Below are 19,376 nucleotides of genomic sequence, written 5' to 3'. Positions count from 1 at the left end.
TTCAATGTGATAGAGAGCGTGGTAATAGAGAAGTATTCCATTTGGGTTATGATTATAAAACAATCACAGATCTGCTACATACAGGTCTACCATGGCATCACTATGAGTTTTCGCACTTTTAAGAGGAGACTTCAGGGCTATAATCATGTGAAAAAGAAAATAAACGTTGATGAAGATTTGACTAGGAACATCATTAGAACATCATCGTTTATCAGGTTTTATATAAAATATGAAATCACATTTCAAACACAGAAATAAAAAAAAAGAAACAATCATTAACCTGCGTGCACTTTCGTGCCACGGGAGTGGGGCAAAAATTGGCCATGGCATACTGGCCCAGAATTTCGCCACAGGAGCTGCAAAAATTGGCTATATGAAAAATGGCAGACTGCTACTAGAGAGAAGCCTGGACTATAGGTACCAGCACTTTGATTTCCACGGAGGAGGCTCATTTCTACGGAGGAGGCTCAGTTCCATGGAGGAGGCTCATTTATACGGAGGAGGCTCATTTCTACAGAGGGGCTCATTTCTGGGGAGAAAGCGGATTTCTACAGAGGAGGCTCATTTCTAACCGGCTTATATTTGTATGGAAAACAAGAACAATTGCAAAGAGAAAGCAAGGTTTTAATTAGAAACGTGTTTGTTTTACAGTGTGCAGCAGTGGCACCTGTGGGCCACCGTAAGGTACTCCTTTCATCTTCGTTCACACCCCATTGGAGCAGGGAAAGAGGCGCGATCACAGCTTACGTAACTGTCAGTTATTTTCAGTAGAACATTTTTCAGAAAAGGCTGCCGATGTAACTGTATTTGGTACTCTTCAATTGATGTTGTTTTATGTCTTCTTTCCTTTACTAACTCTGGGTGAAATAAAGTTACGTTGAAAGTTACGAATGGCTGCAATTCTTGCTATCTCGGTGACTAATGAAAACCATGTAGATGCGCGTGCACACAGTATAATCCCATTTGCAGGGTGCAAACCATGAGTGGATTGCTGCCCCTGTCATGAACTGATCAGTATATAAAATTAAAAATTACTAAGCCCAGTTCTCAAATATTCCCTAGAGTTCAGTCCCAATAAGCTTTTTCTTGTTTGACCTGTTTACATTCAAACTTGAGATGTGAATTGTTTTATGTAATTATTTATATCAAAAAACAAAACAGAGAAGACTGGTTTTTGGGCTGAACATTGACCTATAATTCCATAGATTTCGACTATTAAATAGGAAATTAAGTTCTTGAAGTTACCATCAATCAATCAATCAATAATCTTTATTTATACACGATAAGTATTTAAAGCGACACTTCGCTTGTGGGGTCGTGTCTAAATAATTAAGTAAGATAACTAATGAATTAGAGAATAAATAGGATATACCCAGCTAAAATCACATCGCTACTTACTACTTACAAGTCTAAAACAATAAAAGCTTAAAATTCTTAAAAACAAGGTGGTACTCTAATATCGTCTTTAAAATTATTAACACTAATTATACTTATGACTTTAAAGAAACAAGTCCTTGGGATCCAATTCTACCAGCAAACTTGAACATAGCCCAGGCTTGAAAATGCTCAGTGACTAATAACACAGCCAGCAAAACTTGAAATAAGCAAGCAGTATACTTTTTGTAGACTATTATTTGCACATTCCAGGGATACAACTACCCTGATCTGCTGACTACAGACATACACCTGAGTTTGTCGGGTTTCTCATGAGTCAGTGATAACTCTCCTGCCAAACAGACAATTAGTTATTATAATGTTTGATCTTTTGACCGCCAGTTCCTGAGCCAATACTGATGTATATGGTTCATCAGTGTACACTGATGTTTAAGATCTTACTGCCTTTAGTTTTGATCTTTGCTCTTGCTGGCTTCATTTTTTGCTATCCACCTGGGAAATTCTTGTTCAACCATTTTCCAGTAACTCTCCTGAAGTGTAACAAGACCAATTAATAAAAACACTAACCTGTTTATTCAAGCCTACAACTTTCTTGAAACCCACCTTAAGACTGATAAACTGTGCATCATTAGAACACATGGATGCCATTTTTCCCAATCCATTCTGAAGTGCTTCCAACTCCTGGAGAGTTCAGTAAAAAACACTCATAAGTGTCGTGCATCAAGATGTCTGACTTTAGAGGGATAGTTTCTAAAGAAACTGTCGTGTTGTGAATGTTTCACTCTGAAGAAGGGCTAATGCTCACAACATCAGTTTTTAAATTCTTTAGAGTGGCCAATTTACATTATCAACTCAGTTGACAAAAAAAAATTGTCCAATTCGGGCTGGGAGGCATGTAGAAAAATGCACATAATTTAAATTCAAGAAATGGCTGCAGGGAACCTTGTTGTGTCTAAAAAAAGCTTAATCTATCATGCAAACTGCTGTTCATTTTTAAAAGTCTTCACCTCAATTGTAATATATTTTCTTTGTACCTACTATGCAACCATTATTTGACATAGAAATGTTTTATTTCAATCCATGATTCATTGTTATCAATGTTGTCATCACCGTTATTATTTTTTATGCAATTACTGAACATTACCTGCACTAACTGCTCATTCCTTGCCTTAGTTCTCTGGAAGTCACTTGAAGTCAATTGTAGTTTCTTCTGCTGTGAACTCATGAGTGCCTCATTTTCTGCCAGCAACATCTCACGTTTGACCAAGCTGAAAACAATGCATTCAATACTAGTATGCACTGGTACCACAGCAAGAAAACTGCTAGTTGGTGATGAAGATGTATCAAACTAAATATCCCATATTCCTTCATCCAAGTGCAGCCCTTAAGAAAGCAGCAAATGTAATGCCTCACTGTTACTGATAATGAACAAATTATCACCAATAACCATAACTGGAGAGGTTAATTACAACCCTCAAAAGCCAGAAAATGATGGCAACTGAAAGTCTGTGAAAGTTTGCATTACTTCAAGATAATGCACCAACCAATGTCTTGCCCCAACGGGGGGAGCCCAGGCATAGACAGGCTATTGACAAAATAGCCTTGCCCAGGAGAGGGGCTGTATACTTTTATTGACACAGGGCTCACCCCAGGGTAGGGTTTATTGACCATTTCATCAGAGAAGGACTGGGAAAGAGAGTCAAGTTGGCATAAATCAAAATGGCGGCTTTCACGCCAACTACATCAACAGAAGCAAAAAAGGCATAAAAAAACTTAAATACATTCAGCTTGTTTATTTTTAATTTTTTAATAGCTAGTACAATAAGTTTTCATTCAATGTCTGCACATTCTGTGCATATATAAATAGGAAAAAAGTTAAAGTTGAAACTTTGTTTGACAGTCTCGCTCGTGGCATCATAGCATACTCCTCAACTTCTGTTGAGGAAATATATCTCTCAGTGTCCTGGTATTCCTTAGATAAATGAAACATGTATCTTTCCTCCTTGTGTGGGGCCTATTGTTATTCTGAGAAGGCCCTCCAGAGGGGCTTATTGACAATTTTTTTTTCAAAAATGTCAATAGCCCCTGCGTATGCCCGGGCTCCCCCCCTTGGGGCAAGACATTGATTGGTGCATAAGGTTCTCCTTTTCTGGTATATGATTGTTTGTACAGCTCTGAAGAGTAGACAGATTTTAATCTGATTTCCCAACATTATTCATAGTTCCATGTTCCCTATTTTTATTTATTTGGATTAAAGGGAAAGATTTCCGTATAACCCCATACCAATCAAAAACAAAGCCGTATATAGTCCCAAAGGAAATATGTCGTTTTGCCTCTGCTTTCCTTTATCCAAGAATTGAATGCATAATGAAGTATGGGGTTAAACGGAAATCTTGCTGATTAAAGTTCTCACTTAATATGCAAACTTAAATTGTGAAAGAATTTCTATAACTAGAGAAAAAGTCTGGATGGCTGTCAGTCATTACTTCTGTTTACAGTTCTGAAAACAGGTCTATTTGGCGTACGAAATATCAATTGCCTTTTTGATGTCCAGTACAAGATCTAAGAGTTTAGAATTATAACCGAGATCAGTCCAACGATTCTCACCACAGAAAAGGTTACTATTACTTTTTTTAGATGGAGAGATTCTTTTCGCAATGACCGCTCTCTGCCATGAAGGAAAAAGAAGTTCACAGATGACCCGACAGCTGACCAGCAGTTTTGAATAGTGTGTGTCTTTCGAAAGACCTTGAAACCAATTGCTGCCGAGTGAGGCATCAAGTAAAACACCAATACATAGAAAGTTAACCTTACATTTCTTCGTGTTTATGGTTCAACTGGGCTTCGCGAGCGAGCCATTTTGTGAGTTTGTTTCGTTCTTCCATCAAAACGATACATTACAATAAATGAATTCATTTACGAGAATCCAGGCGTCGTCAAGCAAGAAAGGGTCTGGGAGGGAGTTATGACGTAGCTATTTGCCAAGTCCATTTCCTCTGTGAAAGAGGAAAAAGATGGCAGCCTCTGGAAGCGGGTTTGGGTTGTTACTGATGTTTTTTACTTTTACGAACCAGGTGTGTTGATGATCCAGATGAAATCAAGTATTTATTTAGTGGTGAATCGCTCTGAAGTAGGGATTTGAATAACACTCTTTTTTTTTATCAGGGAGCTGGACAAAATGCCGGTCAGTTGGGCGTTCTTCACGTCGAGGGAAGCGAAGATTCTAAGGACTTCTGCATCGCCTTTAATGAGCAGTGGGTGCCTCTGCCTACTCATCTGGATAGCACGGTAAATACTGATTTTTTATTAGTTCTATTATCTTTAAAAAATTTTGGCTTTCCTTCAAAACATAGATTTGCTGATCTTTTGGGATTTTTTCACGACTGGTTAAGTTGCGAGGAAACGAAGCTAACGTAATAAAAATAAGATTGTTTACATTTGGGTTATTTTGTTTTTGTTTGTTTTGATGGAAGTTTACCTCGGTTGAAACATGAAGGCCAGAGGGAACTGTTTTAATTTCCCTTTTTCGTTCTATATGTAATTATTTAGGCTTCATGTTGTGAAATCCGGAATCGCCGTCAATACAATTTTCATTAAATGGGCCATCCCCTTAATATCCGCATCCCGTATAGTGAAGGCCGGGGATTTCTGAGGGGGAGGAGGGGGGTCAATACCATATATTTCTGAGAGGGGTCAAACCGTATTTTTCTAAGAGTGGTTCAATTCCCAAGGAATTGAACCACATATCTTTCCCAATTTCCCAGAGGGTCAAAAGTGTTAGATTTTTGACCCCGCATGTCATATTTACTTTTAAAGTGGATCAGAATTACACTGCGTGTATATGAAACCTGCACGTATTTAGTGTCACTGTTAAGTACCCATAGTAAAAGTTGGTAAAATCTGGAAATGGTAAACTGGATGATACAAAATTAATTAGTAAGTATCATGTACTGTATTGATCTTCAATACTGTGCATTTGCTTACAAAGCCAATAATGTGCTGGGCTTAATTTAAGTAGATCTACTGAGTACAAAGACTGTCTCAGGCTTGCTAACCAGTTACCATCTTCAATTAAATCGGCAACCACTCTATCAGAATTTAATTCTGGCCCACCTCGCATACTGTAACTACGCTTGGCTGTAAGTGTAATAAGTGTATTAGTATACAATTGTAGGGATAGGGTTATGAATTGGTAATTAGGCTTGGGGTTAGCGCTATAATGTTAGGTGATTAGGGCTGGTAGGGTTTCAGGGAAGGTTCAGGATTGGGATTAGGGGTAGGGAGCTAGGGGATATTTTTGCATTTTTATTATATTTAACTTGGACATATATTTATATACACATCTTTATTTTATTTGTCGAGTGTTCTTAACATGAGCCATTAGGCTCGGGGGATTGGCTAACCACCCCCTACGTTACCGACGTGAAGTAAATTGTTGTTGTTGAGTTTTGGAGCTTGCTTGGTAGGGATTAGGTACCTTATTGGCAGCTCTTCAAGGCACAAGTAGGTGGGGTATTCCCTTAGTTCTGTCACCTCTGTTTGCATTGGGTTTACTTTAACTGGTGTACAATGAGGGTAATAATAATAATGCTGTGTCTAAATGCCTGGCAGCCGGGCAGGGCCTGAAATAGGCTAAATGCTCTGTAGTCAAATATTTTCGTAAAATTTTCACTGAAAGTGTCTTTCAAACATCTTGCAAATATCAAGCATTTGTTAAGAAATGTCAAGGGATTCCAAAAATTAACTCGGTTTCTTAGTAGAAAAATTCTCAGTGTATACTATAATATTTAGTAGTTGTCAACACCTAATGATAACCATCTTACACGATAGAAAAAGTAACCGAGCATTATAAGGTAAATAATACTTAATCCTACGTAAAAGACCAAAGTTCTTATTAACCCTACATGAAGTATACTCAACATGGTTGGACCATGTAACTCTACTATGGCATTAATTAAATGTCAACACACATGGTTAAAGTGGCTTGATGGTAATGCCAATTTTGTCAGAATTTTTTCCTTTGACTTTAGTAAGGCCTTCGACTCTGTATCACACAATTTCCCCTGTAGTAAATTAAAGCAAGTTAACATTAATCCATATATTATTAACTGGCTTATTAGTTTTTTAAATCATAGAAAGAAGAGAGTTGTTGTTGATGGTCATAGTCCTGAATATGTTTCTATAAATAGGGGTGTTCCTCAAGGTACAGTCCTGGGGCCGGTCTTATTTTCTATTTTCATTAACGATATCAAAGCTGTTAATACTAATAAGAATCTTCTAGTTAAATTTGCTGATGATGTAACTATTAGTTTACCAATCGAGGCAAATGTAGGCTTAGATGAATCCGAAACGGAAGTCCTATCCTTTATTGAATGGTCTGAGAAGAACTGCATGAAAGTCAACTTGACGAAAACATGGGAACTTCTTTTACGAGGAAAGACTTCCAAGACGCCTCCTGAACCACTCGAGATCATAGGGAGGAAAGAAAAACTGAAACTATTGGGTGTTACCTTTGAGCAAGTGCCAGTTAATTGGGACATTCATATTGATTATCTACTTAGTAAGGCTAGCAATAGGTTGTATATATTGAGAATATGTAAATATTATGACTACCCTACTGAGAATTTGGACTTACTTTTTCAAAGTTTGATTCTTTCAGTTTTTACATATGCTATTGAGGTCTGGGGGTGTGCTTTTTATAGTAAATATTTAAGTAGAATTGATAAGCTCTTTGCCAGGTGTTATAAGCTGGGTTACTGCTTAAAGCAACACAGTATCTTGGATATCCATTGTAATAGAGATAAGAAATTATGGCAAAGGATCTCTTCCACCAACACTATGTTGAGCAATCTGTTACCTCCCCAGAGAACACGGCAGTTGAGAACTAGGTCGCATAATCATATTTTGCCTAAGGTTCAGACAAGCCATTTTAAATTAGTTTTTAGTAATAGATGTCTTTTCAATAGTAATTAATACCTTTTCTTTTTCCTTATTCATTCTATTCATGTTAATTGTTGCACATCTGTTTGTGTAATAATTCTTAATAAAGACCTTTAGTATTATATAAAAGTTGAGGACAACATAACTCCCAAATATTTAAAACCAAAGTGGTCAGAAATTGGCAAAGAATGTAGTTTAGAAGTAAGCAGCTGTTCATAGAGAGGAGCATTGGGTGACGAGTCTAAGTATAGCTGTGGAGGAGACTTGTTTTTGTGTGGTTGCATTGTTTTTCTGCTATTAGAATTGTCAATTACCCTTTTATGTGTTCATTAGCCTAAATATCCTTTGGTAGAAGCTAAGCCTTCAACTCTCTGCCAAGTACCACAAAATCCCTCAAAGATACAAGATACTGCTGTGGCAATACAAAGGGGAAACTGCACATTGTTTTCAAAAGCTTTGTATTCTCAAAATGCTCACGCAAGAGAAGTACTCATCGTCAGTAATGATAGTTTGGTAAGTGAACATATGCACATGTTTTATGAGGCTCTCACTGCAAGTGCATGTACATGTGGAGTGCATCAGTGATGACTAAGAAACTTTGACTTCTTGACTTAAAAAGTTTAGATGTCCTTGAATGAGTCATCATCATTGCTAGAATGTATTTCAATCATGAGTCAGATAAGTTACTTGTTTTGATATGAGGTTTATTTTTTTTGAAAAGGTTAAAATGTTTATAAATAACAATTAGGGGCAAGTTTTCTGGATGGGTCTAAAATTGTGTGATTTTAACTTTGTTAAATTTACCTGTTGGAACTGTGATTTCTTGTATCAGTTTACACATTCTGAGTAATTAAGTGATTCTTATTTACTTTTTTAATCATTCAGTTTACCCCAGTTGCCAATTCATCAGAAGAGTATGCTCAAGTAACAATACCCATGGCTGTAATTAGTCATGATGATTGGATCAAATACAAAGATAAGGTTGGTCAATATCTTCACTCTACTCTCCAACAAATTATCAGAGTTTAGGAATTTGTAATCTTGTAATCCTGTAATCCTGTAATCTGTAATCCTGTAATTTGTAATTTGTAATCATGTAGTCCTGTAATCATGTAATCCTTTGTTCACTTCATTAACATTTTTGCAACAAAAAGGACCAGAGGCAAAAAACTATAGAAAATGGGAGTTCTAATTACAAGAGGTATCCTATAGACAAGTCTTATTTTACAATGTCATTTTAGTGAGTGGAAAGAATGATCTTCCAAGATAGAGGTAAATCAGGATAGCCTTTTAGCAATATCTTTAAATCTTTTTATGTAGGATTTTGGTGGTAATGTCAAAGTGCAGATGTATGCTCCACCCACTGATTTACTGTCTAATATTGATGGCAATTTGGCAGTGTTGTGGTTACTTGCTGTGGGTACTGTGGCTATTGGAGCTTACTGGGCTGGTATTACCAACAAGAAAATCATGTAAGTTGGTTAATATCTTAAAAGATTATTAATCATTGATACCCACTTTTTCCTTGAAGTTACAAGCTTTTTCAGCCATCATATTTTAGCAAAGAATATCTTGAAAGCTCCAAAACTAAAAAGAGGTGTTAAAGGTGATGGTCTTACTATCCAGTTGCTACTTATCGTGCTAGGGCCAGTTTCTCAAATGTCCAGGTAACTTAACAGGCCCGAAAAGCTGTTCTGTTTTCATTCAAGATAGGGGTCCATTTCAAAAGTTTTGAAAATGAAACAACAAAACTATGAGCTAAAGAAACAAAAAGGACTGGTCTGGGTGTCAGAACCTGCTTTCCTATCCTTTAAATTTTGATTTTAAAACATGGCTTCTGGCTGGTTAGGTTACCAGCACTATCAAGAAACAGGCCCCTGGTGTTCTACTGAATTGGCACATCATTTCCACATCCCCTAGTGTGTAGATAATAGGAAGAAGGACATTCAATATTATATTGTTCTTTAAGTAATTTGAATTAATTCTGTTCTGTCAAGGAGGAGTGTGTTAAGGGGCAATACTAACACTGATGGAGATGACAGTAATGCTAACAGAGAAGGGGAGTCTGCTGAAGAGAACTCTATTGAAGTGACACCTCTGTTGGTCATTGTATTTGTTTTATTGGTCTGTTGCACTCTACTGTTGCTGTACTATTTCTATAAGTATCTGGTGTATGTTGTGATTGTGGGCTTTGCTCTGGCTTCCTGTAATGGATTGTACGAGTGTCTTCATCCTCTTGTTCTATGGTTTCCTTTTGGTAAGTAAATACAGCTTTGTAGTGATTTACATAGTAACTCCTATGCAGAGGTGGGTTGGATATTTTCTCCCCCCTCCCCTTCCCCAGAAAAAAAGGAGCTCTCTGCTCCTTACATCTTTGTAATCTTGTGCATATTAGGTGTACAGCTCACTTTTTCTTAGTAAATATTTAGTGTTCCCAATGGCCAATCAGAATGTTTTGCTAAATGTCACAGAGATTAGGATACATACGTATAGGAGTCGATGAGAGCTCTAAGTTGTCATTAGATTAAAGGAAAACACGAGTGACACAGTGGCTGTCCCTGGTAGTTTTGTATCTGACTGATCAAGGACAGGACAGTCAGACATATTCAGAGTTCCCACTAGTTTTGATAGTTAAGGGTCCCTGGGACCCCCAGTCCCAAAAAGTTGGGGGTCTTTAGGCTTTGTAAGGGTCCCCTGCCTTTTACTAAAATTTGATTTTATAGTTTCTATCAGAGAGGCAAAAGCCAAGACCAGGTGTTAATGCAGTTAATAGAGCTTTAATTTTGGAATAAAGTGTGCTCGACATGTTTCTTAACAGCAACAGTCCTTGCATTAGTTTACTGGCGAGAGTCTCACCTTGTCTTAGTTGATAATATATGTTACAGTAGTAATATTAAACCAAAAATTATTTGACTTACATATCAAGTCACAGTCAAGTGTCATTCTACAGTTTTACTTTCTTCTTCTCTTCATTTTGTAGAATTTCGTTACTGCTCTATCACAAACACTCTCCTCATCTACATGGTTTTTGGATGCATAAGAAATGTACATCTTACATTCAACTGCACTTGGGGACATTTTATTTCTTAAAGCCCCATGAATTCAACTTTGTTCAGAAAACCCTCTTTCACAAGGCACAGAAGTGAGAGGAATTGTTTGAAAAACTTGTGCTAGGGTTAAAAAATTAACAAAGGTAATATGTCTTTGTAAACACCTGGCTTTGCAAGAATTTCACATAGTTCATGAAGAGGTTTGTCCTTGTTACTATTAAGAAAGTGCTTAAACTGGATAAATGAATTTCTTGGTTCATCAGCATCAATTAGACTTTCTTCTTCAGATGCATCAGCATATCTCTCAACTAGTCTTTCTAGAATCTTGGTACCATGATTTCAAATTCCAGCAGCTGTGCCAGGTAATTTGGCAGGGTTGAGAATGGTATTGAGAACTTGAAGTACTTAGATATCTTTTTCAGGAAATCTCTCTTTTATTTGTGCAGTGATGTTGTCATTGAAATTGTCCTTGATTCCATTGAAACTTTTTCTTTGCGCAAGATGGAAGTCTTCCACTTTGGTTCCTTTCTGTTCACAATCATTTGTTTCCATGTGGGAAAGCAGTTCTTCCAAATGCTCACCAGGATTTTCTTTCATGTCTTTGATCATTGACACAGTTGCTTCTAGCATTGATTGCATTTGATCAATGTCAATCATCTACATACATACATACATACATACATACATACATACATACATACATACATACATGCATGCATGCATGCATGCATGCATACATACATACATAACTTTATTTGATAATGCAGGTTAAAAATTTATGCAGCTTTGCAGCTGATGTGGACCTGCCTAAACTAATTAGTCTATAATTATATAAAATACAAATATGATACAATTTATAAGTTGAATAAATTAAGTAAACCATAAAATTTTAGTAATAGTGAAAATTTGGTTTCATGTTTTGTATAACATGTCCTTCTGAGAGACTTTGCTGCATTTACTGATAACACTAAGTTCATCATGAAGGAAGCAAGTAGTTGCAATAAAAACAAAAGATTTGATTTTTTTAACCATTCCCCTTGCTTTGGCTGCCCCATCATTGCTGCTAGATACTGCATCATGCTCCAGAGACAATATTATAACAATGTCCATGCAGAATAAATGGCATCCACAGCTTCATAAGTTGACAGCTACCATACCTGCTGTGGATAGGTTTCTTGAAGCGTTTAACCTTTTGATTTGTCAGGTTCTTTAATTCCTTGTGCTTGTTGTTCCTAACAGCAGAATATTGAAAGAAATTGTAGATGCCATTAACTATTTCTTCATAGCTAACCAGATAAGGGGTGGCCTTGGAAGCCCAGTGTGCAACTAGGGCCAGTTTGTGAGCAACACACCAAACAGAAACTATTTTGGCATTTACCCTTGCAGTTGCATAGCAAAACCATTATGAGGCACCATCTGTTCCTAACCCGGAAAGCTTTTTTACTGGAATGTTGTTTGAAAAAAGATAATTCAAAACTGTAGAATGGATAGTCTCTGCTTTACCATCCTTAACCTCAATATTGGCAGCAAATTCAATCTTGGCTTTTTCCAGAACAAGTATCTTGAAAAATAGAACCAACTTTTTCTGAACTGCTCTATTGAGACTTTCATCCAACATCAGGCCAACAAAACAACTGCCTTTGATTCTCTGTAGGTCATCTTCCTTGTACACTTCAGAAATGCAGTTTTGTAACCCAGCGGCAGTAGAGTTATGTCTATAAATCCCATCACTTTTCTTCAGATCTGAGCAACCATTAGCATTATATGAATTATGAATCAACACCACACATAAACAATGAATAAACAAGAAAAAATTATGAGGGGAAAACCTGTCTCTTATATGAAATCAATAGACTTAACTAACCTGCAAATCAATCAGTGCATTATTGAATTTCCTGTCAGGAATTTCCTCTTTTTCCATGTCAAAAGCTGTTCTTACTTGAGCCTTCAGTGCTGTGCTTGCCTTCTCGTGAACATGATGCACAATGGTTTCATGAGATCTTTTTTGTTTGATGATATTTATGGCCACGATGTGGTCATTACCAGACTGATGTTGTGTCAGACTTGAGCACTGAAAATTAATTGCTCTATGCACAAAACTTTGCGATGGTTTAGGTTGACAGCCATACACGTCAAGACAAACTTTGCACTTCATTTGTTTTTCAGTTGAATCATATTTTAACCATTGAAACTCCTTCAGCCATTTAGGACAAAGTTTGCGTTTCTTCACTTGGGTATCATCCCCCAGATCTGTATCACTTTCAGGTTTCCCTTCTCGAATATCGAATATAATTTATTGAATAAACTCTTTTGAGTAGACATGGCTTTGACCGTAAGAAAATGGTGGGTCAAAGGGCAGGCCATGATGATTCCATTGATTCTTGAGTAAAGCCCACCAGACCCAGTCTCCTAACTGGTTGGAACTTTTTTCCTGCATCCTGAGGATGCACATTGGCAAAAACTGTGCATCCTTTTCATTTTTTTGTGCGTATAAGACACGCACTTGTGCATTAATGGGAACTCTGAATATTCAATTAAACAGCATGCAACAACCACTTGAGAAATAGTCTAGACTAGTTGCCGGACAATATACTTAGTTGTTATTTTGAAGGATCAAATGTTATTAATTGAGAGATGATTTTAAAACTTTTCTTGATTTTCCTTTCAATTTAGGAGATTGTAAAGTTCCTCCCAACCAGATTCCACTTTTGAAAAAAGAACCACAAATAAGAACTGTTTTGTTGATACCATTCTGTTTGGCCATTGCCATCTGGTGGGGCATTGAAAGGAATAAAAGGTATCTATCATCACGAAAAAATATCTGAGAAATCAATATGGTGAATTCAACCCTACATTACCTTCATTTTAATGACAAGAAAAATAGTGAATAATGGTATATTTATTATAATTATAGTAAAGGTACAGTCACTTGTGAATTCTGATGGTATGAACCAACATTGCTACAACCAGAAAAATGATAATTCTCTGTAATTTATTTTGTCTTTCTAGCTATGCCTGGATACTCCAGGACATCTTGGGTATATCATTCTGTATAAGTCTGATCCGAATCATCAGATTGCAGAGCCTGAAGGTTTGCACACTGCTACTGGTCCTGCTTCTTATTTATGATGCATTTTTTGTGTATATCACACCACTCTTCTCTGCTGGCAAGAGTATCATGGTTGAAGTTGCTACAGGTAAATGTTTGTGTTACTCAGTTTGGAATTGACTTAGGGTTGGGTGGGATGATCCCTCTTTCATATACTAATTTAAAAGGGAAGAAGGGTGCTTATGGGATATTCCAAATGAAATTAAAAAATGAAAACAATCTTGTCATTAAAAAAATTCCTTTTAAAATGACTTGGACCTTCAATGCAGTATGACAGTGCTTTATTCATTTATTTCTTCCCTTTCTAATATTTTGGTGTTTGCAAGTATCCTTGTGACCTTTTAATTGCTAAGGTCTGATTGTTGATTCTCCCCTTTAGTTGGTAGAAATTTCCTTGTATATAGGTTACCAGAATTTGGTGTTAGATCAAGATCCCAACTTCTACCTGATACCTTTGAATATTTTCATTACCTGTTTGCTGGATGTATGGGAGAAGTTACCTGGTAATCACTTCTGAGTTAAAGGGTTAAGTTTGTACTTTTGTGTATCATTTTATTCACTCACTTGGCACTTGACCTCTCACTGCTTTTCCTTCTTTTCTAAGGTGGTGATAGTAAAGAATCATTACCAATGGTAATTAAGGTACCCCGACTCAGAAAGTCAGTGTTATCTGTGTGTCTGAGACCATATTCAATCCTAGGATTTGGAGATATCCTAGTACCTGGTAAGCTCAATTATTACCAATGTAGGAACTAGCACACTATATCAACTTTTTGTCAGGTATCTGAAGTAGCTTTTGACACTGTCTGTACTCTGGAATCCATTTTTTATATGTCACCTCTTCCGACTCCTCCATTCTATTATCAAGCACAGGAATGCTATTATCAATCTGTATTTCATGGTTCAGTTTGGTCATGGTCTTTTACTTTTTGAAATAATAATTTCTGATAACGAGTTTGAAACAAAATGGAAATTTTGAACCAAGGATACAAACTATCGGCTTCATTCCTGAATCCAAGTGGTGCAACATTGTATTAAATTAAGTGGCGTTTAGCAAGGTTGTAGTTTCAGGTTCAAATTTGAAAATCACTTCTTGTGGCTTTAAAGGAGATGGGATTGTGAAGAAAAGGAAAGTTTTTTTTTTGTCCTTCAATTGAGTCAAGATCACTAAATGATGTTGAATAATTTTTTTAGCCCTTTACATCAGTTTCTGTCACACATTCGATATCATCACAAACACTCCATGCAAGATATATTATGTTGCAACTACTGCAGGTGAGTACTTCTATTAATTGCACTGATTGCTAATAATTTCAATCTATTATTAGTTTAATTTTTACTTTTAATTAACTACAATATATTCATCACTCAGCATAATTGTTGTTTTACAATGTAAGGCCACAGAAGCATGTTACTTTGACCAAAATGCCCAATTTATGAAAGCTTTAAATTATTGTCATGAATGAATTTTATTTATGATAAATGGTAGACTTCAAGTTGAAAAGTGGTTTGAATGAGAGCTCTTTATGAGATAAAAATTATTGTTCAGGTATCAGTGTCTTGTTTTTATTGATTTTGTTCTTCTATTCCAGCTTATGCTGTAGGTTTACTCATCACATTTGTTATGCTGTTTGTTATGGAGCAAGGACAACCTGCCCTTGTGTATTTGGTTCCATGTATTCTGATAACTGGTATTGTTATTGGCTGGAGACGTGGAGACCTAAAGAAACTCTGGAGTGGAAAAATGGTACTGCCCCCTCCCCCTATGTATTTTCTGCTGTCTTCTTTGTTTACACCTTACTTTTTTATTAGTCTCTGGCATTTTTTTCGAAAGGAGAGATTCAACACTTGATTGTCTGAAGTGAACTAAAATACTGCTCAAGCAGATGTTGTTCATAAATTTTAACATCAATGTTTTATAAAAAGTCATATTTTCCTTTCTTTGTTTTAAAATGTAATTCCCTAGTCCATAGACAATCAAATTAGTCAACTCAAACTAGTTTAAAACATTTTAACCTGAAACTATTTTCAATGACCACATGTACAAATAATGACTAAAAGTGAACACAAGGTTGACATAAAGGTGGTAATACTTGAATCTGATATGACGATGAAGGATAAGCACTTAAAACAACTGCAATTGTTTAATAACTACAGTTTTTTTTCATTTAATCCTCCATGAGGCAGCCTATGTGGTATCACATGCATATTATGGTATCACATATATAATTATATTATGATAGCATTCCAGATGTTCCAGCATTCTTGATGCCCTGACCCCAGCATGCAAAAAACATAATTATAATACAAGATTTGCTAGTAATTTCAATTTTTTTAGACCAGTTTACTAACACATTCAAAGATCTGGGAAACCATACCCACCCATCTTAAATACATGTCCTGCATTACCTTTAAGGAAGAATGGAAACGTCAACTTTTGCTTAATCAAACTTAATTATTTTCCTTTCCTTTGGTTTACTGTTGTTTTATTTTTAGTATAGGCTGCTATTTATATGACCATTACAGTGTCCAACTGGGAAGCTCTTGCTACCTTGGACACCATGCACATCTCAACCTTATTTTTATGGCCAAATATTACCTTCATTTTTTCTCTTTCTCTTATCTTTAACATAAACCCTGTAAATGTCATTTATAGCATGAAATAATGAATTGAATTGATCTTGATCTTATATGCATAAGGAGCAATTCCAAAACACATTTCAAGATAAGGTAAATATATCTTATTAACCAAGTACTAGGGCTGTACTGGGAGAATATCGGCCTGAGGTCTTGACAGTACGGACCGAGCGCAGCGGGGTCCGTACAAAAAAGACCGAGGGCCGATATTCTTCCAGTACGGTCCCGAGCAAGCTTGGTTAATATGAGATTTATTATACGACTGAAGTTCAAAGGGACACAAGTGCAGTATCATTCGGGACCATTCAGGACAGTGTCCGGTCCAATACTGAGAGAATATTGACCGGCAATAGAGCATTTTGATTGGTTGATTTTAGTTATTGGCCCTCTGACTGCCTAAGTCGTGTAATAAACATGTATATGTACTAAAAATTCATAATAATAAAAACATGCTAAAATATCATCATCCATATTATAAAAAGTTCATATCACTATTTTGTTTACTAAGGAAATAACTTTTTGTTCATAACTTTCTTTTTCAAAGCTTTGGCATTCTTTAGTTCTTTAAGGTCTTTATCCAGGTTATTCCATTCTTTGATTGATGGTACAGTAAATGTTTGCCCACCTTCTGTTTAATTTTTGTAGCAGGGACAATTAAAATTTAAGTTACTAAAGCGGGTACTTCTCAATTTTACTGGAAGTACGCTTTGTACCACTGGGTGTTTGTGTATTCTGTACCAGGAGTTGTTACGGCTTAGAAGGACTTTGGATATCTTTTAGGATCTAAATTTGGCTAGGTAATTTCAAACACCTGACCATTGGTGTGGAAGGAAACTGCCAAATTTTTTAACCAACAGAAGAAATCAACATGGTAGTTTATTCCTGAATGAATATTTTGAGAGAGTGATCACAAAGAACAGAAAATGGCAAATAACTGGTCTTCAAACTCCCTTATTGGACTAAAGGTGCTAAATTTTGGCAGAATTTTGTTTTGTGAGAATATGTAGCAAATAACTTTTTTTGATGATGAAGAACAACTTGAAAAAGTTATGACAGGCAAAATTTCTCTGCCACATGGCATAGAGAAATCCAGGTTGAAAAATGTAATGCAGTATAATGTTTTTGCCAAGATTGGAAAGAAGACACTTTTCCTTTCATCTAGGTGTTTTCTCTGGATTTGCAAACACTTAAATTTGTTTTAGTGTGCTTGTTTTTCTTTTTCTAATTTACTGTTATTTTGTCCATTTTATTGATATTAACAATTTTGCTGTTCTTTATTAATATACTTATTTTTTTTCATTTATTTATTGCAAATTATTGTCTCAGGTGTCTGAAGATGTTGGTCAGAATGATGATAGTGAGGACGAAGAATTTAAAGGCAAAAGTTTAACTAGACGGCTTATAGACCATGAAAACTAACAGCAGTCTAATTTCAATCATTTGTCATTACTCACAAACCATAGTAGAAATATAGTAGGATAATATTTTGTTAAACAAGGTAATACTCAGTCTGGCAGTTACATTTTGGGTATAATTTATATGTTTTAAGTATGTCACATGCCTGGTTTGACCTATTACTGAAAAACAGTTTTTGCTGTTGCAGTGAGTCTGTTGTTATAGTCACTTGGATGGAAAGTTGGTCACATGTCAAGTGTTTTGCATTGCAAGACTTACTTGTTTTTTATATTTTGTGAATTCTGACCAAATGTTTTGGCTTGCAATTTTGGTTGCACTTAATTGTTCTTTAGGCACAACAATGGAATCAACTGAAAAAATTGTAGCTACCAGCAGTCACAAGAGATTCATTCAGCTTTAATTTGAATCATTATTTTGATATCAGGGAATTGAAATAAGTGAAATAACTTTATTTAATTTGAAATTACTAAGAAAACACAGCAATGTTTCTAGAAACAAGCTAAATGGGTATTTATTTTTGTATGTTACTTGGATATTATGTCATCAAATGTCACAAAAATATTTTAATATGGCTTCATCTTGGTAGAAATTCAATGTTGCCTTTTTCTTAAACCACCCAGAACTATTATAGAATGCCAATAAGATTGTGGTAATTTTCCTAAGTTGTAAATACGAAGTTACCACCCAGCAATGTTCACATAATTATCTAGGAAATCAAACTTCCTTCCTAGTCTTTGGTAACCTATGACAGACTCGCAAGGGACAATTGAATGAATTGCTGTTAATGATTGAATGAATTGCTGAAAAGAGGCTAGATAATTTTTCATGTAGCCTTTCTAAGTAATGCAGATATGCATTCATATTAAATCATGGCCATTGTAGTTAGGAATTAGCTGGGTTTGCTACTCTCTGAGCAAAATTGCTTATAAAAATTTGGCCCAAGTAGATTATTTGGTTGTCATACATAAGTGAAATTGAGAAAAATTAAGTTGATGGAGAGGAATGGCAACAGCACATGGGAGGGAAATTATGCATACTTCATATGACAGTGGACTGTGTTTGATTCTTGTTCTGTGGTCAGTTTTTCTTCTATTCTATCATGGTTTTCCTCCATGTCTTCCAGTTGTCCTCCCTGTTCAAAAGCATTCTTCTAGTTTCTTTAACCAAATTTTATTATGTACATAGGATTATTGATTTGTGAATTAATGTAATGAGTCTCAATATTATGAACTAGAAGCAGTTATATGATGAATTACTGTAAGGTTATACCAAACTCTTTAGTGTAATTAGGCAATATTATTCAGGAAGATTTTCAGGTGTATTAATTTTAGGTGAAATTAAAATGTCAATTAATTGGTGTGCATTTTTTTATTATTAACTGGTGATTTTGTATACACATTTAAGTAACCACTATCAGGTGTTGAGAATGGTGAAAGTCATTAGCAGGAGATAATGTGTAACTCAGCTAAATCTGTGGACTACGTACAAAGAAATAACTGATCACTGATTTAATTATACACTAACAGTAGTATGCATATTGTCTTTACTGTTCTCCACACATTTCCTAAGGTAATGACAAGGAGAATTTGTCTAACAATAGAGAGCTTCCATAGTTGGTGGTTATTTCCTTAATTCTTGTGACCCTGATGTCTGATTCAGGGGTGAAATTGTAAGAAGTTAGATACAAGTCACTCTTCAGGGACAAAGAGTTAACAGCTCCAGCACAACAATCTTTATCTTGTCCTAGTCTGTTCTTCATCCAGTATCTGCCAATGCAATGCACTGCAAGCCATCTTAAGTTACATGTTATTTTATTGCAATTCAAAAGA

General features: G+C 35.8%; 2 protein-coding genes across 2 annotated transcripts; one reads left to right on the top strand and one right to left on the bottom strand.

Annotated features, from left to right (window-relative positions):
- Nucleotides 1-1,251: 1,251 nt before the first annotated feature.
- LOC111334353 (uncharacterized) lies at nt 1,252-4,354 on the bottom strand. The gene is made up of 4 exons (XM_022940063.2): nt 4,210-4,354; nt 2,540-2,663; nt 1,999-2,076; nt 1,252-1,925 (listed from the first exon to the last, which is right to left on the bottom strand). The coding sequence occupies exons 1-4, from the start codon at nt 4,278-4,280 to the stop codon at nt 1,842-1,844; spliced, it is 357 nt and encodes a 118-aa protein (XP_022795798.1). The 5' UTR covers nt 4,281-4,354; the 3' UTR covers nt 1,252-1,841.
- LOC111334326 (signal peptide peptidase-like 2B) lies at nt 4,341-18,904 on the top strand. Its single transcript, XM_022940026.2, has 12 exons — nt 4,341-4,469; nt 4,561-4,683; nt 7,669-7,848; nt 8,221-8,316; nt 8,656-8,807; nt 9,333-9,592; nt 13,059-13,182; nt 13,395-13,582; nt 14,099-14,218; nt 14,689-14,769; nt 15,087-15,241; nt 17,458-18,904. The coding sequence occupies exons 1-12, from the start codon at nt 4,410-4,412 to the stop codon at nt 17,548-17,550; spliced, it is 1,632 nt and encodes a 543-aa protein (XP_022795761.2). The 5' UTR covers nt 4,341-4,409; the 3' UTR covers nt 17,551-18,904.
- The last annotated feature ends 472 nt before the right edge of the window (nt 18,905-19,376 follow it).

Source organism: Stylophora pistillata, chromosome 1 (genome assembly GCF_964205215.1).
Source record: "Stylophora pistillata chromosome 1, jaStyPist1.2, whole genome shotgun sequence".
Classification (NCBI taxonomy): domain Eukaryota; kingdom Metazoa; phylum Cnidaria; class Anthozoa; order Scleractinia; family Pocilloporidae; genus Stylophora; species Stylophora pistillata.
Note: the sequence above shows the minus strand (reverse complement) of the source record. Positions and strands in the feature narration are given on the sequence as shown.